Source organism: Bos indicus x Bos taurus, chromosome 5, assembly GCF_003369695.1.
Source record: "Bos indicus x Bos taurus breed Angus x Brahman F1 hybrid chromosome 5, Bos_hybrid_MaternalHap_v2.0, whole genome shotgun sequence".
NCBI lineage: Eukaryota > Metazoa > Chordata > Mammalia > Artiodactyla > Bovidae > Bos > Bos indicus x Bos taurus.
The window spans coordinates 14,442,564-14,465,562 of NC_040080.1; the positions used below are offsets into that span (position 1 = coordinate 14,442,564).

The 22,999-nt window shown below is 42.6% G+C and overlaps 2 protein-coding genes across 4 annotated transcripts in view; both read right to left on the reverse strand.

Annotated features, from left to right (window-relative positions):
• Window positions 1–22,999, reverse strand: part of C5H12orf4 (chromosome 5 C12orf4 homolog) — a 40,169-nt gene that overhangs the window by 16,624 nt on the left and 546 nt on the right. Inside the window, exons 2-6 of one of the 3 annotated variants that reach the window (XM_027541064.1) lie at window positions 20,791–20,989; window positions 18,816–18,961; window positions 15,260–15,441; window positions 11,064–11,163; window positions 10,847–10,968 (exon numbers count right to left, since the gene is read on the reverse strand). In XM_027541064.1, coding sequence (XP_027396865.1) covers window positions 10,847–10,968; window positions 11,064–11,163; window positions 15,260–15,441; window positions 18,816–18,961; window positions 20,791–20,968 — 728 coding nt within the window. In that variant the 5' untranslated portion in view covers window positions 20,969–20,989. Of the gene's footprint in view, window positions 1–10,835; window positions 10,969–11,063; window positions 11,164–15,259; window positions 15,442–18,815; window positions 18,962–20,790; window positions 20,990–22,999 lie in introns of those variants that run through there. The other 2 variants (XM_027541066.1, XM_027541067.1) reach the window with 2 other exon arrangements.
• Window positions 3,265–7,110, reverse strand: LOC113892327 (testis-specific Y-encoded-like protein 1). The gene is given in 2 exon segments (XM_027541068.1): window positions 3,265–5,548; window positions 5,550–7,110. Coding segments are annotated over 2 exon segments (1,296 nt in total). The 5' UTR covers window positions 6,519–7,110; the 3' UTR covers window positions 3,265–5,221.

The window sequence follows — 22,999 nt, forward strand, 5'->3', positions numbered from 1 at the left end:
ATTTACACAAATTAAATATCATTTTAGGATTCAGGAAGCCACCAAAGAAAGTTGTTCCTGTTCTAATAACAAGAAAAGCCGGGGTAATCTATACGGCCATAACTGTTCTGAAGCTCATCAGAGATCTGAGGTAACAAGGTGACCAAGAAATTAAATTCTGAAGTGTGGCATGCCTGTCCCAGGGGAGACAGGACACATGGTTTTCAGTTTTGGCAGAGCACCGTAGACATGAAATGCTGTAATGTATATAAGAAGGTAAGAAGAAATCAGCTAAAATGCTAACACGTTCTTCAAGGTAAAGTATGGGGTGGGATGTGCATTTAGGACAGCAATGGATGTCACGTGCTCTTGCAAACTCTTTCCCACTGGCCTCCACCGAGTGCTTCCAGGAAAGGCCTGGAGGTGGGGCAGGAGGAGAGACAGGCCACCGGGCGGCACAGGTAGATGTGCTAAGGCTGCCCCGTGCCCTCGGCCCAGACCTGCAGGGTGTGCCCAAGACCACGGGACCATGGAACCTGTCTCTCACCCTCAACGAGGAGCCTGACACTGAACAACAAACAAGGCCAGTCTATTGCTGGGGGCAGAACAGCAGCACACACAGGGACCTCCTGCTGAGGAGCAGGCCCTCAAAGGCTACTGACAGCTCAGGGTGGGGCAGGGTGGCAGAGGACCGGCTAGAGACCAAAGCCCCACTCTCAACACCAAGTGGCAGCAGCGTGCCGCTGTAGACAGTGAAGCCTGCGGTGGACCGGACTGGAGAACAGAAACCAAACAGCCCGACCACCAACTGCATTTCCATGGCCTTCACCTTAACAGCCTGCCCATTTCTGGGCATAGGCACTATTTATGTAGGCGGTGCTTAGTGGTAGAGAATCCACCTACCAATGCAGGAGATGAGAGACCCAGGTTCAATCCTTAGGTCAGGCCCCTGGATGAGGAAATGGCAACCCACTTCAGTGTTCTTGCCTGGAGAATTGGACGCATCTGAGCCACACACTACTTCTTTTCTAATACACACAACAGTCTGCATTTTATAGTGGATACGTGTTAGTGTTAGTCACTCAGTCGTGTCCGACTCTTTGCGACCCCACAGACTGTAGCCCACCAGGCTTCTCTATCCATGCAATTCTCCAGGCAAGAATACTGGAGTGGATTGCCATTCCCTTCTCCAGAGGAACTTCCCAACCCAGGGATTGAACCCTGGTCTCCTGCCTCACAGGCAGATTCTTTACCATTTGAGCTACAGGGAAGTCTTATACATAATGGATATATTTACTTACATTCTAATATATAGTGGATATATTTACTTATATTCATTATAATATATATGAAGTACTAGATCCTGAGTTATATGTTTAAGTTTGAACTATAAAATTTCTAGAAGAAAATGTAGCAGAAAATCTTTGTGATCTTGAATTTTTAGATAAGACACTGCTCTTTGAAAGAAACTGATAAGAAAATGAAAAGACAAGCCACAAGGTGCTAGAACATATTTGTAAAACATATATCTGATTATACATTTGTACCAGAATACATAGAGAACTTTCACAACTCAATAATAAGAAAAAAAATAATAAAGGAGAGCTATGGCTAGAAGATCAGCCATAGCTGATCTGAAAACTGAAAAAATGTTCAGCGTTAGTAGCCACCAGGGGAACGCAAAGACACACAAAATGAGACCCCGCTACAAAACCCACCAGAATGGCTGAATACCACCACCAAGTGCTGACAAGGGTGTGGAGCGTCTGGAACCTCATACGTGGGCGGTGGGGATGCAAAACTGTCACAACCACTTCGGAGAACAGTTGGGCAGTTTCTTATAAGATTAAACACACCATGTATTCTATTTACTGTGTTAACCAGCAATCCCACTCCTAGGTATTTACATAAGAGAATTTTAAACATATGTCTACATGTATTATATTATAAACATACGTCCATCTATATGTTCCAGCTTCTCTGTTGGCTCAGATGGTAAAGACTCTGCCTGCAATGTGGGATACCTGGGTTCAATCCCCAGATCGGGAAGATCCCCTGGAGGAGGGCAACCCACTCCAGTATTCGTTCTTGCCTGGAGAATCCCATGGACAGAGGAGCCTGGTGGACTACAGTCCACGGGCTTGCAAAGGGCTGGACACAACTGAGCAACTGACTTTCATTTTCACTTTCATGACTATACAAAGACCTGTATGTAAATGCTTCAGTCACTTCATTTATAATTGCCCAAATCTGGAAATACTTCAAATGTCCACCATTGGATAAACAAAAAAATAACAGAGCAACAAAAAGGGAAGAACCACTTATAATGGCAACAACACGAATGAGTCTCAAAAGGGTTATGTTAAGTGAAGAAAGTAAGACATAAACTGCTGCATACAGTTTGATTCCATTTATATGAGAAAATAAAAATTACAGGGACAGAAATCAGATCAGGTTACCACAAGCTCGGCAAGCAGAAGGGGGGTTAATATAAATGGATAAAAAGGAAATGCTATGTCTTGACTGCAGGGATGACTTCATGACTAAGTCTGTCAAAACTCATCAAAATGCAAACCTAAAACAAGTGACTTTTATACAATTTACCCTTTAATAGACCTGATTTTAAACAAAAAGGCAAAAATAAATGAATTTTAAAAACTGGTCAATTTCATACAATTCCATATGTAGTTATGCTGAAAACAGGTTTCTGCTCCCCCAGGAAATCTACCAAAAAGGAAAGCAAGCTAACAAAGTCACAGTAAAAATACTCTTTCCTAGGAATACTTGATTTTTTAAAGCAGCAGCAGTGAAAGGTCAATATTTATACAATGGAACTGATCACACAGAATGAATTTCTGAAACTATAGTAGCAAGTGAAAGTGAAAGTCGTTCAGTCGTGTTCGACTCTTTGCGACCCCATGGACTAGTGCGTAGCCTTTCCCTTCTCCAGGGGATCTTCCCAACCCAAGGATTGAACCCAGGTCTCCCACACTGCAGGTGGATTCTTTACCAGCTGAGCCACAAGGGAAGCCCAAGAATACTGGAGTGGGTAGCCTATCCCGTTTCCAGCAAACCGGGGTCTCCTGCATCAAGAGATATTTTTTGTAGCAAGGGGTTTTCTGAGCTTCCATTAGGTCAGTGATTTTCTGCCTTTTTGACCACAGTACAGAGTACATACTTAATATTTTACATTTTGTTCAATACACACATGTGTAATGCACTGATGTCTTTTCCCCTAGTCTACTCTACTCAGATCTGTTCCATTCCATTCCATTCTACTATTAATTTTATCTTTTTTTTTTTTTCCAGCAAGTAACATGCTTTTATTTTACCATCATGCGTATAAAGAAAGACAAATATATTAATGGTACACTTTCAATTTGACAGAGCAGCTTCACAAGTATTTATGCTATTTAGGAAAAGACACATGAATTACTAAGCTGTTAACCAGGCAAATTATCAAGACAGACAATTAAGCCACATATTTTTAGTAGGCTACTTTTTCATGAAGACAACAATTTCCAAAGTATTAAGAATATGAAAAGAACAAGTTACACAGATTATATTCCTAAGCATACAGTTTAATTATTAACAGAAACAAGCTGAAATTCACTACGATATTCATTTAGGTGTTTATATCATACAGAGATACAGCACATTTTTCCAAATGTTCTCAACTGAAAGCAAAATAAAGCCTGTATAGCTCAATTTTCCCAGTAACCAGAAACAAGGAAAATAACACGATTTTACTAAATACTAGTGAAATAAAGCATGCAGTACTAACCCTCCTTATAAATTAAGTCAAACGAAAACAAGTGAAAGCACTCAGTTGCCTTTTTTACAAAACTCTTTTCTAGGTAATGTACTTAACATTCTAACCCCCTTCAATTCTCACGTGTTAATCCTGGGAAAAGAACCTCTTCTCCCATCACCACTGACAGACAAAGAACCTCCTTGAAGACTCTCCATCTTAATTTAAGGCCCAATTTTAACCTGGCTCATTTTTGCCTATCTGTGGTCTGTTCAGTTTCTCCTGTTTTGGGCACCCATCACAATATCTTCTTCCATCAATTATGGCCTAGATAGTACTTTTCATTTCATCTAAATCTGTCTCCCTTTAAATCCTCTAGATGTTGCTAAAGTGGGTGGAGGATGCAGAAGAGAGCAGAAGAATATAAGAGCTCTGGCAATCTATTAGACAAGACAGCCTGTTCCTTGAAATAATGGAGAGCCAAATTAAAAGACCTGATTTGCACACGCTTATGAGCTAACATTTAAGACAGGAGAGAGACAACGGAGAAGGTGTACTGCCATTCTGGCGCTTAATTACGCTCAGGATGAAAAAAGGAGGCACAAAGAGGTACCCAGCTTTTGGGTGATTCACTAGAGACTGAAAAAGCCTGGTACTTTGAATGGACACCATCTTTAGGCCAACGTGCCATGAGAAGTCTAACTTGTCACCTCAACCACTTGCCTGACAGTTATTAGGGTTCTGCATGATGGGAGCGGAGGAAAGGGAGGTGGGGGCGGGGGATGAGGAATAGAGGATAAGTCTTTTGGGAAAAATGGAAGGGTCTTTTGAGTGCTGGCAGGAAACCTGGAGATTGTTTACCAGAAACCAGAGTGGGGCTGACAAAGTTCTAGAAGATGTCCATCCAGTAGATAGCAGTCAAGGGAACAGCCGGTAGCAGGCAGCGGTAGCAGGCAGCGATAGTAGGTGACCAGAGGCGCAAGAAGAGCAATGGAGTCACATAAATCACACAGGCCCAGTGGCCCACTGCAGTTCTCCCTTGATATCATTAATGCCCGGTTATCTACAGGGCATATGCCTGTGCTGTGGAGACGGATGGGTAGAATGGCCTCCTAGACAAGTACCTCCAGGTATAAGAGGCAAACCGGAGGCTCTGGGAACAAACAGGGTCCAAGTAGTGCAGATAAAGACTATGCAGTTTACAGCATCACAAGCTTACTCAGGAGTGGTATGAGTCACGGGCCATGCAGCATGTGATATCAATGCAGAAAAGCACGAAGGCCATGTGCAAGTGAAGGAGCATGGCCACGATTGTCTCAATCTTGAGGCTGAGAGAAATGAATGTCCAGAGAAAAAAGGCTCCAGAAATGTCAGAGAAAAAAGTGGGGTTGAGAGGTGTGGTTAGAAGACATATCCGTATCTGTTGCCCAAACACAGGTCCATTAAGAGGCGAAAAGGGACTCTGTACAGAAACCTTCCCAATGGCAAAGTTTAACCAGACTGGAACCCGAAGGGCCTGGGGATTTCCACGGGCTCCCTTACTGGGCGACGTCTGGCTCTACGGACTCCTTCACGCAGCAGGTAGTATTGCAGTGGATCTGGCCACAGGTCCTCTTTGATAATTTCAGCAATCCTGTCAGACTCTGGAAGGCTGTGGTCTGAAAACCAGGTGAAGAAATTGCACACGACCTCTTGGTTCCTGCGAATGAAGGACTGGGGTTCATGGCCCCGACGCCATATGATTGGAGTGGAAAGAGACACTACTCGGCCAGAGGCTCTGACCTCATATTCTTTGACAATCAGCTGGTTTCGAAAATACCGGGTTTCTCCGAAAGAAGAACTTGAACTTGCAGCCTGTTCGCGGGTGTCTGAGCTCCTTCACCTCCAAATTAGTTATGTATCTTAACATCTCTGCATCTTGGCCTCTAATCATGGGAGACAACTGGGGGTGGTTCCGAAAGGCAGTGACCCAGAAGCCCGGGATATTCTGAATGATGTAGTTCCTCGGCTCCAGGTAGTGTCGATGCATCCACCCGAATTTATGCTCTAGTTGTTGAAAGGCCCGGTCAGCCTGAGCATTCACAGTGTCCAGTTCCAGCTGGATTGCCTCCAGCGGGTTCATGTGGAGATCCATACGCAGAGGCCGGTGCCCCGCCTCCTCCACCACTCTGTTCTCCACAATTTCTATTTCTTCACCGACTGGCCTCTCCTCCACCTCCATTCCCTGCTCCATTGCTTCCTCCTCCTTCGCTCCTTCCTTCCCCACCACCTCCTCATCCACTGCGACGGAGAAGACGGGGCCATCTTGAGTCTTCACTTCCTCAGCTTTCGCCTCCGCCATCAAGTCAGACCCCAAGTTCTCTGCGCCACAAGTTTCTAGCGGCTTCTCCTGACTCAAGCCCAGCGGCTCTCCGGGCTGACGGCCATTTCCCAGGCTGTTGTCCGTTGCCAGGGACCCAGACGCCATTTCCAGACCCTCCGTAGGTGGAGCCGGCTCTAGCCTCGCTTCGGGCGCTACGTAACCGCCGTCCCCGCCTGCTCGGATCTGGAATGTACTGGCACAGCCTGGATCTGGGGGAGCAGCTGGGGGTGCGTCTTCCTCCTCTGGAAGCTGGGGTGGTGGGAGCGTGACGGCCTCGAAATACCCCTCACCCCTCTCTGCCATCACCTGTGACGCCTCTGTTTTCAGGCACCGGGAAGGGTCCGGTGCTCCGGCGGCACAGTCGGATGTGGCGAGGCTGTGGGTTTCAAGGAGAGGGGTCCTCTCGCCCCCGTCTGGGCTGCTCATGTCAGCAGCACTCAGATAAACCGAAGGCCAACGTCTGTTTTCCTCTCAGAAGCCGCGCTCGACGAAAACTGGTGGCTCGTACCACTCACTCTCTGTCTATTATTTCTCTATTATTATTTTTAAAGTTCAGTTGGAAAGCAAAGGATCTATCTACCTTGGTTCCTGGCAGACTACAAGCAGCTGTCTGAGAAACACCACTGGACCTTATGGCATATTGTCTATATGGGACAGGATGTTCCCAGCCTGTCCCCGATATCTCTTTTTGTACTGAGTTTAGCACTTTTTTCATTTGAAATGAAGAGTATATACATGTTGGTGTCCAGGGGGTTATCCCATTTCTAATTATAAAAAATTGTTTAAATGTTTCTAAGGTATTGTCTTGGGGAAAACAACACCACAAATGAAAGATGATAATAGGAGGTGATAATAGATAGCATCAGGTGAACAGTTTAATGATAAGACTCATAAGCCTGTCTATACACCCATCCCATAAGTATTTCTTTACGTGCCTGTATCAACAGGGACTATGCCAAAGCCTTTGACTGTGTGGATCACAATAAACTGTGGAAAATTCTTCAAGAGATGGGAATACTAGACCACCTGATCGTCCTCTTGAGAAATGTGTATGCAGGTCAGGAAGCAACAGTTAGAACTGGACATGGAACAACAGACTGGTTCCAAATAGGAAAAGGAGTTCGTCAAGGCTGTATATTGTCACCCTGCTTATTTAATTTATATGCAGAGTACATCACGAGAAACGCTAGACTGGAAGAAACACAAGCTGGAATCAAGATTGCTGGGAGAAATATCAATAACCTCAGATATGCAGGTGACACCACCCTTATGGCAGAAAGTGAAGAGGAACTCAAAAGCCTCTTGATGAGTGGACAGTGAAAAAGTTGGCTTAAAGCTCAACATTCAGAAAACGAAGATCATGGCATCCGGTCCCATCACTTCATGGGAAATAGATGGGGAAACAGTGGAATCAGTGTCAGACTTTATTTTTCTGGGCTCCAAAATCACTACAGATGGTGACTGCAGCCATGAAATTAAAAGACGCTTACTCCTTGGAAGGAAAGTTATGACCAACCTAGATAGCATATTCAAAAGCAGAGACATTACTTTGCCAACAAAGGTTCATCTAGTCAAGGCTATGGTTTTTCCTGTGGTCATGTATGGATGTGAGAGTTGGACTGTGAAGAAGGCTGAGTGCCAAAGAATTGATGCTTTTGAACTGTGGTGTTGGAGAAGACTCTTGAGAGTCCCTTGGACTGCAAGGAGATCCAACCAGTCCATTCTGAAGGAGATCAGCCCGGGGATTTCTTTGCAAGGAATGATGCTAAAGCTGAAACTCCAGTCCTTTGGCCACCTCATGTGAAGAGTTGACTCATTGGAAAAGACTCTGATGCTGGGAGGGATTGGGGGCAAGAGGAGAAGGGGACGACAGAGGATGAGATGGCTAGATGGCATCACTGACTCAATGGACGTGAGTCTGAGTGAACTCTGGGAGTTGGTGATAGACAGGGAGGCCTGGCGTGCTGCGATTCATGGGGTCGCAAAGAGTTGGACACGACTGAGCGACTGATCTGATCTGATCTGATCAACAGGGAGCAAGACCATCTCCAAGAAAAAGAAATGCAAGAAGGCAAAATGGCTGTCTGAGGAGGCCTTACAAATAGCTGTGAAAAAGAAGAGAAGCGAAAAGCAAAGGAGAAAAGGAAAGATATACCCATTTGAATGCAAAGTTCCAAAGAACAGCAAGGAGAGATAAGAAAGCCTTCCTCAGTGATCAGTGCAAAGAAATAGAGGAAAATAATAGAATGGGAAAGACTAGAGATCTCTTCAAGAAAAACCAAGGGAACATTTCATGCAAAGATGGGCTCAATAAACGACAGAAATGGTATGGAACAGAAGCAGAAGATATTAAGAAGACGTGTCAAGAATACACAGAAGAACTGTGCAAAAAAGATCTTCACCACCCAGATAATCACAATGGTGTGATCACTCACCTAGAGCCAGACATCCTGGAATGTGAAGTCAAGTGAGCCTTAGGAAGCATCACTACAAACAAAGCTAGTGGAGGTGATGGAATTCCAGTTGAGCTATTTCAAATCCTATAAGATGGTGTTGTGAAAGTGTTGCACTCAATATGCCAACAAATTTGGAAAACTCAACAGTGGCCAAGGGACTGGAAAAGTTCAGTTTTCATTCCAATCCCAAAGAAAGGCAATGCCAAAGAATGCTCAAACTACCGCACAATTGAACTCATCTCACACACTAGTAAAGTAATGCTCAAAATTCTCCAAGCCAGGCTTCAGCAATACGTGAACCAGATGTTCAAGCTGGTTTTAGAAAAGGCAGAGGAACCAGAGATCAAATTGCCAACATCCGCTGGGTCATTGAAAAAGCAAGAGAGTTCCAGAAAAACATCTGCTTTATTGACTATGCCAAAGCCTTTGACTGTGTGGATCACAATAAACTGTGGAAAATTCTTCAAGAGATGGGAATACCAGACCACCTGACCTGCCTCTTGAGAAACCTGTATGCAGGTTAGGAAGCAACAGTTAGAACTGGACATGGAACAACAGACTGGTTCCAAATAGGAAAAGGAGTACGTACGTCAAGGCTGTATGTTGTCACCCTGCTTATTTAATTTATATGCAGAGTACATCATGAGAAACGCTGGGCTGGATGAAGCACAAGCTGGAATCAAGATTGTCAGGAGAAATATCAATAACCTCAGATATGCAGATGACACCACCTTATGGCAGAAAGTGAGGAAGAACTAAAGAGTATCTTGATGAAAGTGAAAGAGGAGAGTGAAAAAGTTGGCTTAAAGCTCAACATTCAGAAAACGAAGATCATGGCATCCGGTCCCATCACTTCATGGCAAATAGATGGGGAAATAGTGGAAAGAGTGAGAGACTTTATTTTTGGGGGCTCCAAAATCACTGCAGATGGTGACTGCAGCCATGAAATTAAAAGATGTTTACGCCTTGGAAGGAAAGTTATGACCAACCTAGACAGCCTATTAAAAAGCAGAGAGATTACTTTGCCAACAAAGGTCCATCTAGTCAAGGCTATGGTTTTTCCAGTAGTCATGTATGGATGTGAGAGTTGGACTGTAAAGAAAGCTGAGTGCCAAGAATTGATGCTTTTGAACTGTTATGTTGGAGAAGACTCTTGAGAGTCCCTTGGACAGCAAGGAGATCAAATCAGTCCATCCTAAGGAGATCATTCCTGGGTGTACATTGGAAGGACTGCTGTTGAAACTGAAATTCCAATACTTTGGCCACCTGAAGCAAAGTGCTGACTCATCTGAAAAGACCCTGATGCTGGGAAAGATTAAGGGGCTGGGGGAGAAGGGGACGACAGAGGATGAGATGGTTGGATGGCATCACTGACTCAATGGACATAAGTTTGGATACTCTGGGAGTTGGTGATGGACAGGGAGGCCTGGCATGCTGCAGTCCATGGGGTTGCAAAGAGTCGGACACGACTGAGCAACAGAACGGAACTGAACGGAACTGCTCAAGAGCTAGACACTTGACAGAGATCTGGGGATTACAAGAGCAGAAAAAATAGACATGGTTTTTTACCTTCAAGGCAAGATAAGTAAGGGAGAAGGACATTATATAAATAAAATGCTATATCTAAATCTTTACAGCACACACTAGAAAATCCTGAAAACAGGATTATTATACTGTACTAAGTATATCTCCAATAGAATATACTTTAAGCTTTGAAAAAAGAAAGAAATTCTCAAAGGTGAGTACACAGCCAGGAAATAACAGGCAATATAAGAAACACAGTGCATTTAGCCCATAAGGGACCACACAAATTATGAATTATAGAAAGTCGTCTTCTTCGTTTTGTACCCTGTACGTGCTTCTATTACTGCACATATCATTGTGTACAGTACCATTTACAGGCCAGTCTCTACAGAATATAAGCTCCCCACAGGCAGTTCTTGTTTTTCTGCTTAAAGAGTGCTTGGCATTTAAGATGCATTCAACCACTGTGTACTGCATTGAAAGGAAACCAATTTAAAAAACACAGGAGACAGTAGTCAAGGTATTTAGGTATACATACCCACAAGATTTATAAAGCTAAGTTCTAGGTGGAGAATCACCTTTGTAAAACATCCTGCCCCACATAATCCACATAAAGTCTACAAAATGAAAGGTGTTAAAAAAAGCATATAGTTATCTTGAATCTTCATTGGTGACTTAAAAATATCTACAACTAAAAAGGTCCAATTTCACAATAAATACAAACTGTTACTGATAACAACTTTTTATCTCATAAAAGCGATACCTGATTAATACCTGAGGGAGCTGTTGTTGGGATTTTTTAGGTCTTGATGAAGTTTAATTACCCATTCCTGATACTCTTGTTTTTGAATGGCAGTCGATTGTTTTAATTCATTGGACCACTTATTTTCTAAGTCCTAAAAAGAGACAGTATACCAACTAGTTAAATTTTTTTTTTCTTTACAAAAATAAACAAAGGCACTCTGAAAGTCATTATATATACCTCACTTACCTGCTGGGATTCGAAATGCTGAGCAGCTAGGGTGTTCACATCTTGGTCCGTCAGTGACTTTCCCAACTCCTGCATCACTTTTTCCATTTCAATACCTTGTCTGAAACATAAATAAGTAGATTGAATACAGTCATCACATTTTAAAGGTGCAGAACCACTTCAGATTCATGGAATAACTGCTACGAAGTGCAAAGAACATTTTCTTCTTATAGGAAGGTGCCCAGGAATTGCAACAGTACTGTCTGGAAAGCAGTCTGAAGCCTTGGCAATGGACAGGTGGAAACAATGATGCTAACATCGTATAGTATACATAACATCACGTGTGTAGTTAAATGGGAATCTAAATTTAGTACATAAAGGAGAACATTCAGAATCCAGGAGACAGTTCAGTTTCCATAACTAATATTGAAAAGTCCACAGCCTTTTTCACTTGCAGATTTTCACAAAGAAGATACTCCGCAATTCAGCTCAAAGTACATTTTTTATTCCTCTGAATGTGAGTTAAAGTGACTTCAACCTTCGAATCACACGTTATAATCAGAAGCTGCCAGTTAGGTTCTAAGAATCAAACTGGTATTAAGTCACAGCGTTCCGTTTCTAGAGGAATGTGAAATACATTCTGAAGATACATTTTAGTCTTAATTTATCCAAATAAACAATGTGCGGAAATTAAAAATGGTATTTCCCCATGAGAAAAACTAACGGTGCTACAAGTTCAGACAGTGGTTATTTACGGAGGAAACAGGTGGGAACTGCTGGATGGGTAGGAGGGAGCCTTCTGCAGGCTGGAAATCACCTCCTTCTTCATCTGGGAGAGGGGCACACTGGTGTGCTTACTTAGTGGAAGCTTACTGAACTGTATACCTACAGTTTATTGCCTTTTTATATGTAGGCTATATTTTAATAAATAAGTTGATTAAAACATCTCTAATAAAAATGTATTAATCAAGTTTGTTCTAAAACACATTTCAAACAAACTTGGAAGCAGTGAAACAGACATGAACTAAAGGACTTCACTATCATTTTAGTCAGTTTACGTAAATTGCTCTTAAAAGAGAAACTGTACTTACTTCTAAGAACTGATTAACATACTTAAATGTATATCATAAATGAAACTCATTCGTATGTTATATTTTTATACATCTCAATGTAAACCTTCTGGTATCAAATATTCAGTACTACTTAATTCCCACTTAATGATAATGCAGGTGACCTCACTAATTTTTTAATAATTACTAGAGGTCAGGTGAAAATAATGCTTGCAAGTAAGATTTTTATTAAAACAGAAATAACTGCTAAGCATTTATAATTACAAACTTTGATACAATATATTAATATTTTACATTACCCATGTTCCCTCTAGTGGATAAAAAGTATCACTGCCACTTTAAAGTTTCAAAGAACTATCTTGAATCTGGTTTGCTAAAAAGAGGGAAATTTTCAATCAGGAAAAAGAAAACTAATAAATAACAATTCAACAAATAAAACTTCAGGAACATTTATTTCACCCTAAATGTGTTAGAAGTGCAAGTACAGTTAATGATATAACATTTATGTCTACGGTTAAGATGAAAGAAAAATTTATTATATGAAATACTATGTAGTGGCTCAGGATGTCTGTCATGATGATTCTGACAACCTGTACGTTATCTTGAAGACATTTAGGAAAAAAGATCATTGTAACTGTGTTGATGTTGTATTGAGACAAATTCTTTTAAAGATGTAAAATGGGATTAAAATGAAAGGAGAGATGAGAAAATGCGTCACTTCTACTCACAATTAGATAAATGAATTAAACATCAAAATTTTGGGTGAACTTACACTAATGAATTCCAACTTACTATTAGTTATACGATTCAACTTTGCAAAAAATATTACCTGCCTTGAAGAGAACATGGTTTGTTTTTATTTATTAAGCTGACAGTTTGGACACGTGAAAAACTATGAAACTGTTCTTAAAATAAATGTTTGCAAACATTTTTAAAGTCTTTATTGAACTTGTTACAATAGTTATGTGTTTTATGTTTTGTTTTTTTGGCCATGAGGCATGTGAGATCTTAGTTCCCCAACCAGGGATCCAACCTGCACCCCCTGCATTTGAAGGTGAAGTTTCAACCACTGGACAATCAGGGAAGCCCCAAATGCATTCCATTATTATCTGTATGTCTGGGGGTGGGCAAACAAAGCCCCGTCAAGAAGTCTGGCCAAAGGACATTTCAAAAAATAACATAAACCAAAACAAATCCCTATTGAAGAACTATCCTGTAACAGAAAAATATATATATCAAGTACCAGTAAATGCAGATAATTAGTAACTTAATGCAGTTTCCAAAAAAACTGAAGGGTTAAGTGGAATAAGAACCTTCTTCCAACTTAGAAAAAAGAACAATTATAGAACAGTGATGGCCAGAGATGAAATTTTCTGGGAGGTGGAGTGAGCAGGCAGCAAAGAGAACCACAGCTCAGAGCAACTCAGCTGCTGACTGAAAGCAGGAGCAAGCGACAGCCACTGACGTGAACCACAGATGCCGAGCTGTGCATTTTTTAATATCCCTAAACAGGTTGGAGAAGACTCTTGAGAGTCCCTTGGACTGCATGGAGATCCAACCAGTCTATTCTAAAGGAGATCAGTCCTGGGTGTTCATTGGAAGGACTGATGCTAAAGCTGAAACTCCAATACTTTGGCCACCTCATGTGAAGAGTTGACTCATTGGAAAAGAGTCTGATGCTGGAAGGGATTGTGGGCAGGAGAAGGGGATGACAGAGGATGAGATGGCTGGATGGCATCACCAACTTGATGGACATGAGTTTGAGTAAACTCTGGGAGTTGGTGATGGACAGGGAGGCCTGGCGTGCTGCGATTCACGGGGTCGCAAAGAGTCGGACACGACTGAGCGACTGAACTGAACTGAAGTGAAACACGTAGAACGAGTGTAGGCCCAGAAAACCTAAGACCTGAGAACAGATTCAGAATGAGAGGAAGATTGTATTATCTGAAGCCCCAGTGGGTAAAAAAATCAAACAAATGAAGTTCAACAGAAGGTAATTAGTGTTGGGTGACGAGCACCATATTTTAAAAACTCTAATCTGTATTTCACGCTTATTTTCAAGTATGTTCACAGTATTCCATGTGTGCATGCTTAGTTGCTTCAGTTGTGTCTGACTCTTTGTGACCCAATGGACTGTAGGCCACCAGGGTCCTCTGTCCATGGGGTTCTCCAGGCAAGAATGAATACTGGAGTGGGTTGCCATGTCCTCCACTAGGGGATCTTCCCGACCCAGGGATCAATCCGACATCTCCTGAGTCTCCTGCATTGCAAGCAGATTCTTTACTCACAGAGCCACCTGGAAAGTCTGTGGACAATATTATTGGATATGAAATAAAGAACTAGAGGAAATCCATTTCTGCCTCAGTAAACTGGGGCAGTAACAGTAGGGTTGTGGATCAAATGAGACAGGGCATCTGTTAAGGACTGCATGTTCGTGGCCCCCCAGAGTACAAATGTTGAAACCCTAACCTTCACTGTGATGTTATGTGGAGGTGGGGCCTTTGGCAGGCAGTTAGGTTGAGGTAAGCTCCAGAGGTTGGCATCCTCATGATGGAATTAGTCTGGAAGAAGGGGTGCTACTGTTCTTTGTCTATAAGCAACATGCCAGGAGCGTGCATGGAGGAAAGGCTAAGGAAGCAATGTCAGGAAGGCACTGGCTACAAGCCAGGCGGTGGGTCCTCACCAGACACTGAGTCTGCTGGCACCGTGACCTTGGACAACTCAGCCTCCAGACTGTAGGAGATCAATTTCTGCTGTTTAAGCCATCCAGTCTGTGTTGTTTTTGTTTTTTTTTTTAATATAGTGGCCTGAATGAAGACAGCATCCAAAGCACTTTGCACAGGGCCTGGAACAAAGCTGACCTTCAGAAGAGATAAGTTCTTCCTCCATCAGAACTAAGAGTAGATAGAGCCATCATAATTCATTTAGGTAAATCCCTTGAGGAGTTCTATAAACTAGGAGAACCTTACCTGCCCAGGTGAAATGAGAGATCAAAACACACAAGAAAATCACTTTCTAATGTTGAAGATGATTTTCTATTCTATTTTTCAGTTTTATTTTAAAAAAAAAGAGAACACGCTGTTCTATAGCCTGTCATTATTTGATGATGTAACATTTAACTACGGTAATGCAAGAACTAGGAAGTACCTCTCCCGTAACTTTTTCAGCTCCACGTCTCTTTCGCCAATGAGTTCAGAGATACTGACGAAGTAGTTGTGTTCCAAGTTTAGGAGAGTTTCAGAGGCTGGAGAATGGATGAGGTCATGGTACACATCCGCGAAGTCTTCATCCCAGCTGGGCTCCTCGGGCCTCGCATGCTCTAGTGTGGTCTGCGAGATGGGACCAGACATTCTTAAATCCTGATGCAGTGCTCTTGGTTAACACACTGCTAGAGAAGTAAGTATACTATGATTCCATTTCGGTACATCAAAGGACAGAAAGGCCCTCTATTTATGTGTTTATAGGTTACATAGGATTATCTGAGCATACACAAAAAATACGGAAAGAAGTGAACTCAGTTGTCAATGTGGGTTACCTGGAGGCAGGGATAAGGGGAAGGTGTTAATGTGAAGCAAGGGATAGGAAGTGTCCATAATTTCAAAATAAAAAAAGAAAGGGTGATAAGTAAGTTCTCATTTCCATAAAACATACACACACATTTGAAGGGGCTGTTTGTAGCAGAGTGGGATTTTTAAGTACCTTACTTTGTATTCTAATGTGCCACGTGAGAGAATAACTTGCATATAGTAATTGTATCATCAGAAAAAAAGCTTTTCATTATTAAAAATATATTGATAAAAAAGGTTTTGTAGGCTATATATTTAGAGAATGAGCTTACCTATGTAATAACACTGCCCTTGATAACCCAATTCATTCATAGGATTTTACATCAAGATATACAGGCAAAACTTTCTTACTTTGAACTCAGATATTGTTTTCTTCATAAAATGTAAGTCCCCTCAATTAAATGTATGAAAACAGTAGTTATCAAAATGATAAAGGGACTGCATAAACACTGAGAAGCAAACAAACAAAAAACCCAGAAACACGCAGAAGCAGCAAAGAGACACCCTGAGTGCACACACAAGCACGTCTGGGGAGACAGATGCCTGGCCCCAGACGCGTGCCAAGACAACACATCTGACGCACACAGCGCCCTACAGCGGCGGAAAACTGACATGCTCCGAAGTCCCCCGCCAAAGGTCATACGATACAACGGCAAAGAGGAAATTACACAAAGATTTCAACATTTTTTCTATTTTTGATCTTTGCAACTAGACACCTGTAAAAGAGAACAATCTAAATTCTTCCCTTTTCTTACCAACGAAAATACCCCAAACGGGAATCTATGATAGGACTCAAAATAATAATGCCCCTTACATACAACAAATGGATAAATCATGGAAACAGGTATTCTGAACCGGGACAATCAGGTAAACTCTTCCCCTTGTTCCCTTTCACTTATACTTGGATCAACTCTAGGTCAGGAGGGGAGACTTATTAAGAGAATCAGCCGAATGTAGACAGTGGATTTCATCTGCCCCGCAACTCTGCAAACCCGGACCACGCTCTGATAACTTCTATGTATCCCTAGACCCAGCATCCCTCTAGGAATTATAACCACTCTATGTGACTTAGGCTCTGTTCCAAATTCACTCCGGGCTTGGGCTGAAGTTGTGTAAGAAGGAGCCAAGGTCAAATCCGAGGGACCTGCTTGGCCATACATAACACCAGACATTCAGTAGCCCCACAAGGTCAGATCAGCTCATTATGTAACTGGCAAGCCTCAGTTTACAACTCAGGCTGGAGTGAGACTTGTGAATAGGGAGAAGCATCTTACTACACGAGATACACCCAAAGAATTCTTACTCACCCTCAGTCAACCAGAACTCTGGCACCGAGTTTACACTTCCTCCCTGTCCCACATCCTGAGACCAGCCTGGGCCACTTGGATGTCCTGGTGGATGATTCACTAAGGCCCTGCCTTCCAGTGTCCCTCAACGCTGTATTTTTAATAAGTTCTCCCCTTTGCCTGACACTCATTCCATATCCTCCCTGGGAACAGCTCAGCCACTAAAATTCAAACACTCAGTCACTGATTACAAACTCCAACTGAAACTTCTCGTTCAGCAGCTCCGAGGCAACTGGTTCTGCAGCCTCACCAGGACCTCCGCTTCACAATCTCCACTATCTGAGCTGTTGGCTCTCTCTCACTGCCCTTTCTTCCTGATAAAGCTTACAGTCAATCACTGTCTTGCCCACATCCTCCTTGCCCACCTAACAAAACCACATTGTATTCCTCTAGCTCCACCTGCAGTCAGGCTCTGGGGAGCCGCAGCAGAAAAATCACAGAAGTCCAGACCAAACCCTGTTATTTGCAAGCTCGTGGCTGGATGTTTACTTGCTAAGTTGTGGCCAACTCTTTTGCGACCCCATGGACTGTGGCCCGCCAGTCTCCTCTGTCCATGGGATTCTCCAGGCAAGAATACTGGAGTGGATTGCCATTTCCTTCTCCAGGGGATCTTCCTGGCCCAGGGATTGAACCCATGTCCCCTGCATTGGCAGGTGGATGCTTTACCACTGAGCCACTGAGGAAGCTCTCTGTGCTGGTTACTAGTTAATAAAAGAGAAGAAGGCAGACGTTTCCAGGTGGATATTCAGATAAGCCAGGTAGGTCAACAGACAATTACAATAAAGGATCTAGTCAAGATTCTGTCTAGGTGTCTTCTCTTCTCAGTCTACCCTGGGCTACTCCATTGAGCAATGAATAATTTTTTAACATAAGCATGCTCCATGTATATGTGGGATATACTCATATGAAAAAATTCATTGTTTATCTGAAATTCTAGTTTATTTATTTATTTAGGGCCACACCACACAGCATGTGGGATCTCACTTCCCCAACCAGGGATCAAACCCACAAGCCCCTGCACTGGAAGCACAGATTCTTAACCACTGGACCACCAGGGAAGTCCCTGAAATTCTAAGCTAAATGGGTGGCTGTATTTTTAATGACTAACTCTGGCCACCCTATGCTGGGTAGAAACACAAAAGCAGCGTCTCATTTCACAGGAACATTACAGGAAGCACTGCGTCCTGTGTGCGCACCTCGGTACCAAGAAGGACGCACACAAGCGCCGACACAGGGTGCGTATTACGGAGTAACTCTCTGTACACAGAGCACAGAGGTTCTACAGCTGCTCCAGTGTTACCCTGGCCATTTACACACCCTCGTCATTCTGCTTCAGAAACAAACACACACACAGAAAAAGCCATCAGATCTATGTTACTTCAGGCTGGGCATGGAGGAAGCGGAAATGGGATGAAGGCAGTCAAAAGACACAAGCTTCCAGTTATAGTAAGTACTAGGCATGTTGTGTGCGATGTGATACATATAATGAACACTGCTGTATGGCACACATGAAAGGTAAGAGAACAAATCCTCAGCACAGGAGGAAACATTTTACTTTCTATTTCTTTAACTCTGTGTCTGTATGAGATGACGGATGTTCAGTAAATTTGTTGTGATAACCATTCCGTGATGTACGTATATCAAATCATCATGCTGTATACCTTAAACTCATGCAGTGTCATATGCCAACTACATTCCCAACATCTCAATAAAACTGTAAGAAAAAAACCCAAACAAACACATCAGAGTCCAGAACATCCCTGAAATTTAGGGTCTTATCTATTTTCGTACCTCTGCATAGGCTTTGGCCCATGTGCTTGCCAGCTGATGGAGGTCAACTTCACCTGACTTCACAGCTTCCAGGGCAGCTTCGGCCTCTCTGTCATAATCTCTGAGGGATTCTTCTTCAATAAACTGGCTCAGAGCTTCTTTTAAGTCTGTAATATCGATAACAAATACCACCATTGGCAGACATAATTTGGGAACATTTTACCTGGCTAAGCATTCCAGTGTGACACTCCTGTCAAGCTTATACCCTTAAGAGCATGTCTAACTAAGATAAATTCAGCTTAGAGGATCATTCAACTAATCTCACACTTATTTTTCTTTATAACCACAGGTTACTGAATGGTCAAAATTCTTAACTCTTATGTAATATAACCCTGATACTAATTAAAAACATTAATTTCTGAAGTCCTCATCTGAAACCGACTAGAGAAAAGCACATAAAGACCTTCTACAGAGGGAGGGTATGAAGCTTTCTGTATTTAAATGAGTTTCCTATATAACTTTCAAGGATATTATTGTTGTGTGTGTGTGTGCTCAGTTGCTTCAGTTGTGTTGAACTCTTGGTGACCCCATGGAATTTAGCCCACCAGGCTCTTCTGTCCATGGGATTCTCTAGGCAAGAATGCTGGGGTGGGTTGCCATGCCCTTCTCCAGGGAATCTTCCTGACCCAGGGATTGAACCTGAGTCTCTTGTGTTTCCTGCCTTGCAGGCAGATTCTTGACCCCACTAAGCTATGTGGGAAGGCCATATATTGTTACATTCTTCGAACCTGAAATACAACTTGAGTGATCGGAATATTAAAACTGATTTATTTCAGATGATCTACAATTCAAACTTCAGAGACACTAAAGACTGCTTTGAGGATGAGAAGATCATGGCTTTCATCTTGGGCACTTCCTTGCTCCCTCCCTCTCTCAGGTTGCTGGCCCTGGGGGAGACCAGCTGCAGGTATGGCGGTGAGCCTATGAAGAGGCCCCATAAGGCCTGAGAACAGCCTCACAAGTGACCTTGGAGATGATCTTGTGCTAGTAGAGCCTTCAGATGAGACTTTGGAGTCCTGACTGACAGTTTGGCTGGAATCCCATGAGAAATCCTGAGTGAGAGGCACCCATCTAAGTTACACTTGGATCCCTGAACCACAGTAATGGTAGCAAGATAATACATACTTGCTGCTTTAAAAAAAAAAAAAAGACAGATTAAAGAGCAGTGAGACAGAAACCAGGATACCTGTGCTCTGGTCTTGGTTCTGACACAACGTCTGTAACTCTGGACCAGAGAGTCTCAGTTGTTAGGATGCATCAGAGCTCCCTGGGGGGCTCACTGGAATAGATGCTGCATCCCAGTCCTAGAGTTTCTGATTCAAAGTGAATGCAGTGGAGCCCAAGAATACACACTTCAAACAGGTTCCCAAGTGATGCTGCTTGGGGAACAATTTTTGAGAACTACTGCCTTGGGCAAATTATTTAACCTTTCTAGGCACCAGTTTCCTTATTTGTATGATGAGATTATGCTAGAAAGTTTCCACGTATCCACAAATTCCCTTGTATCTCTGACTTTCTATGATCCAACATATTCTTAAGTAAAACATTTTCCCTTCTCTGTAGACAGAATGTAGACCTTTTAAAATGGCATAATACAGATGACTCTATGGAACTAATTTAGGTGAGCAAAGATTATTGAAAGATAGGTACCCCCTTCTCTTCCATGACATCTCAGAAACTGAGGACCAGATTGTTAAAAGAGCAAAACATTGAGCACATAACCAATGACAGCCGACATGCCTTATGAATCTATCTAGCTACACGAAGAGGTTACAAAATTCAATAGAAGAAAGATCTGGGGAACCTTTTTATTCTTGAAAGCTTCACATTTTGTGGTTGTTTCCAGTGCTTCTCAGGTTTATGCTAACACGAAACTTCTAATGACGGAGACCAAAAGAAAATAACAAAGTGATATTTTCCAAAAATCAGTCCTCACCTTTTTCTATAAAGCACGGTAAGTTGTGCAGCAGCATTAGACGTCCATGTAAATGACTGGCATTCTCTTGAACAGGAAATTTGAGGGGTACCCTCAGTTCAAAGCACTGACTTCCAACTTTGAATTTATACACAAATTCCCTCTCTCGGTTGCAGAATCTTTCTCTGTTTTTTTTCATCTTTAGCAGGATTCTAGAAAACTAACAACAAAAAATTCAGCCGGTTATAAGTCCAAAAAAACTTACAATGTTTCCTTATTGCTAAGCCACTTCTGGACTTCCCTATAGCTCAGATGGTAGAGAATCTGCCTGCAATGCAGGAGACCCAGGTTCAATTCTGGGTCAGGAAGATCCCCTGGAGAAAGAAATGGCAACCCACTCCAACATTCTTGCCTGGAGAATCCCACTGACAGAGGAGCCTGGTGGGTTACAGTCCATGGAGTCACAAAAAGCCACTTTTAAGATGGCTCCCTACTCAGAGATTTTATTTGTCTGACACTCAGCTGATTATTCTTTTTTCCTACTTTTATCCCTTCATAAAAGTAGGGATGTTTTCATGATAAAAACAAAGTGCTTCTTTTTAAATGAAAAGTCTCTCTTCAACTTCATACATGAAAAAAACTGCCCATTTAGCATTCCTAGGCAGGGTGGCTCAGTCTCTTGGTCATGTCTGATTCTTTGCAACCCCATGGACTATAGTCCACCACGCTCCTCTCTCTGTCCATGGGGTTTTCCCGGCAAGAATATTGGAGTGGGTTGCCAATCCCTCCTGCAAGGGATCTTCCTGACCCAGGGATCGAACTGGCATCTCCTGCACTGCAGGTGGGTTCTTTACCACTGAAGCACCTGGGAAGCCAAGATCCCTAGGCGGAGTTCTCACGAATCGGTAAGGATCATGTAGAGAAGAACAGAGAGGATTCTTTGGAAGAGATGCACGGTAGCCAGATACAGTTCATGAAATAGTTGGTGAATATAAAGTCAAAGAAACAGATCAGGGATCGAGGCATCTTGAAGACCCTAGAGACTGTGGGCTTAAGATCTGATTGAGGGGTGGAGGGAAGGGAGGTGGTGCTGGAAAGATTTCTATATGGGGAGAAAATATACATAAAATGTACAGGATAGACCATAAAGCAAAGCAGACAACTACTGGGAAAGAAGAAATCTGGTCAGAAAGAACACATCAATTGAAGATTTCCTTATTAGCCCCCAAACAGGAGTCCTGTTCCTAGGCATTCCCCCATCAAATCAGCTTTCACACTATTCTCTGCACTGAAGTCAGAGTAATCTTTTTCAAGTGCATATCTGGTCATGCTAATTATCTGCTTAAAATCCTTCTATGATGTTCCATTGCTTTTAGGATACAATACAAATTCTTTAACAGTTTCTCACCCCTGCTTATACCTCCAGACTCTTCTTTGGGGAGCTGAACCCCCCTCCTCTCCAACACACAAACTGACAAACTTTATTTTCAGTCATAGTGAACCTCTTTCAATACCACACCTCTCTTTCCACTTCCAATCTTTCTGAATGTTTTTCCTTTGGTAGAGCACGCTTACTGCTCTTCTTTCCTTGGCTTGTCTCAGATTAGATATGCCCCAGGAAGCCTTTTCACTTGTCGGACTGTCTTCATGTTTAATCAAATAATAAATACGAAGCATCTGGTAAACATAACATGACCAGTAAATGGAAGCTGGTAAAAATAATAATGAAAGAAAGAAGCTTTTATATAAGAACATATCAGTTTTTTAAAAAAACCAAAGGCTGCTAAGTACACATGAGGCAGACAGAGGCAGTAAAGGAACATTTTGCAGGGAACTGAAAATTAATTAAATGTGGGCGCATGGTCTCATTTTGTTTAGAGCCAATATTCTAGGCAAACAAAAAGCACTAGCTCTGGTTTCAGTTGATTCACTCTTTAGAATTGTGTCTCAAAAAATTGATACTTTGGTTATCTCTCTCTGGTTTGTTATTACTGTCTGCGTGCATGGGTGTGCTCAGTCGTGCTCCACTCTTTGCAACCCCAGGGACGGTAACCGGCCGGCTCCTCTGTCCATGGGATTCTCCAGGCAAGAATACTGACGTGGGTTGCCGTTTCCTCCTCCAGGAGATCCTCCCCCCACAGGGATCAATCCGGGGTCTCCTGCGTTGGCAGGCGGATTCTTTTACCACTGAGGCACCTGGACCCTCCCCAGTGCTGAAATCAAGGAAGAT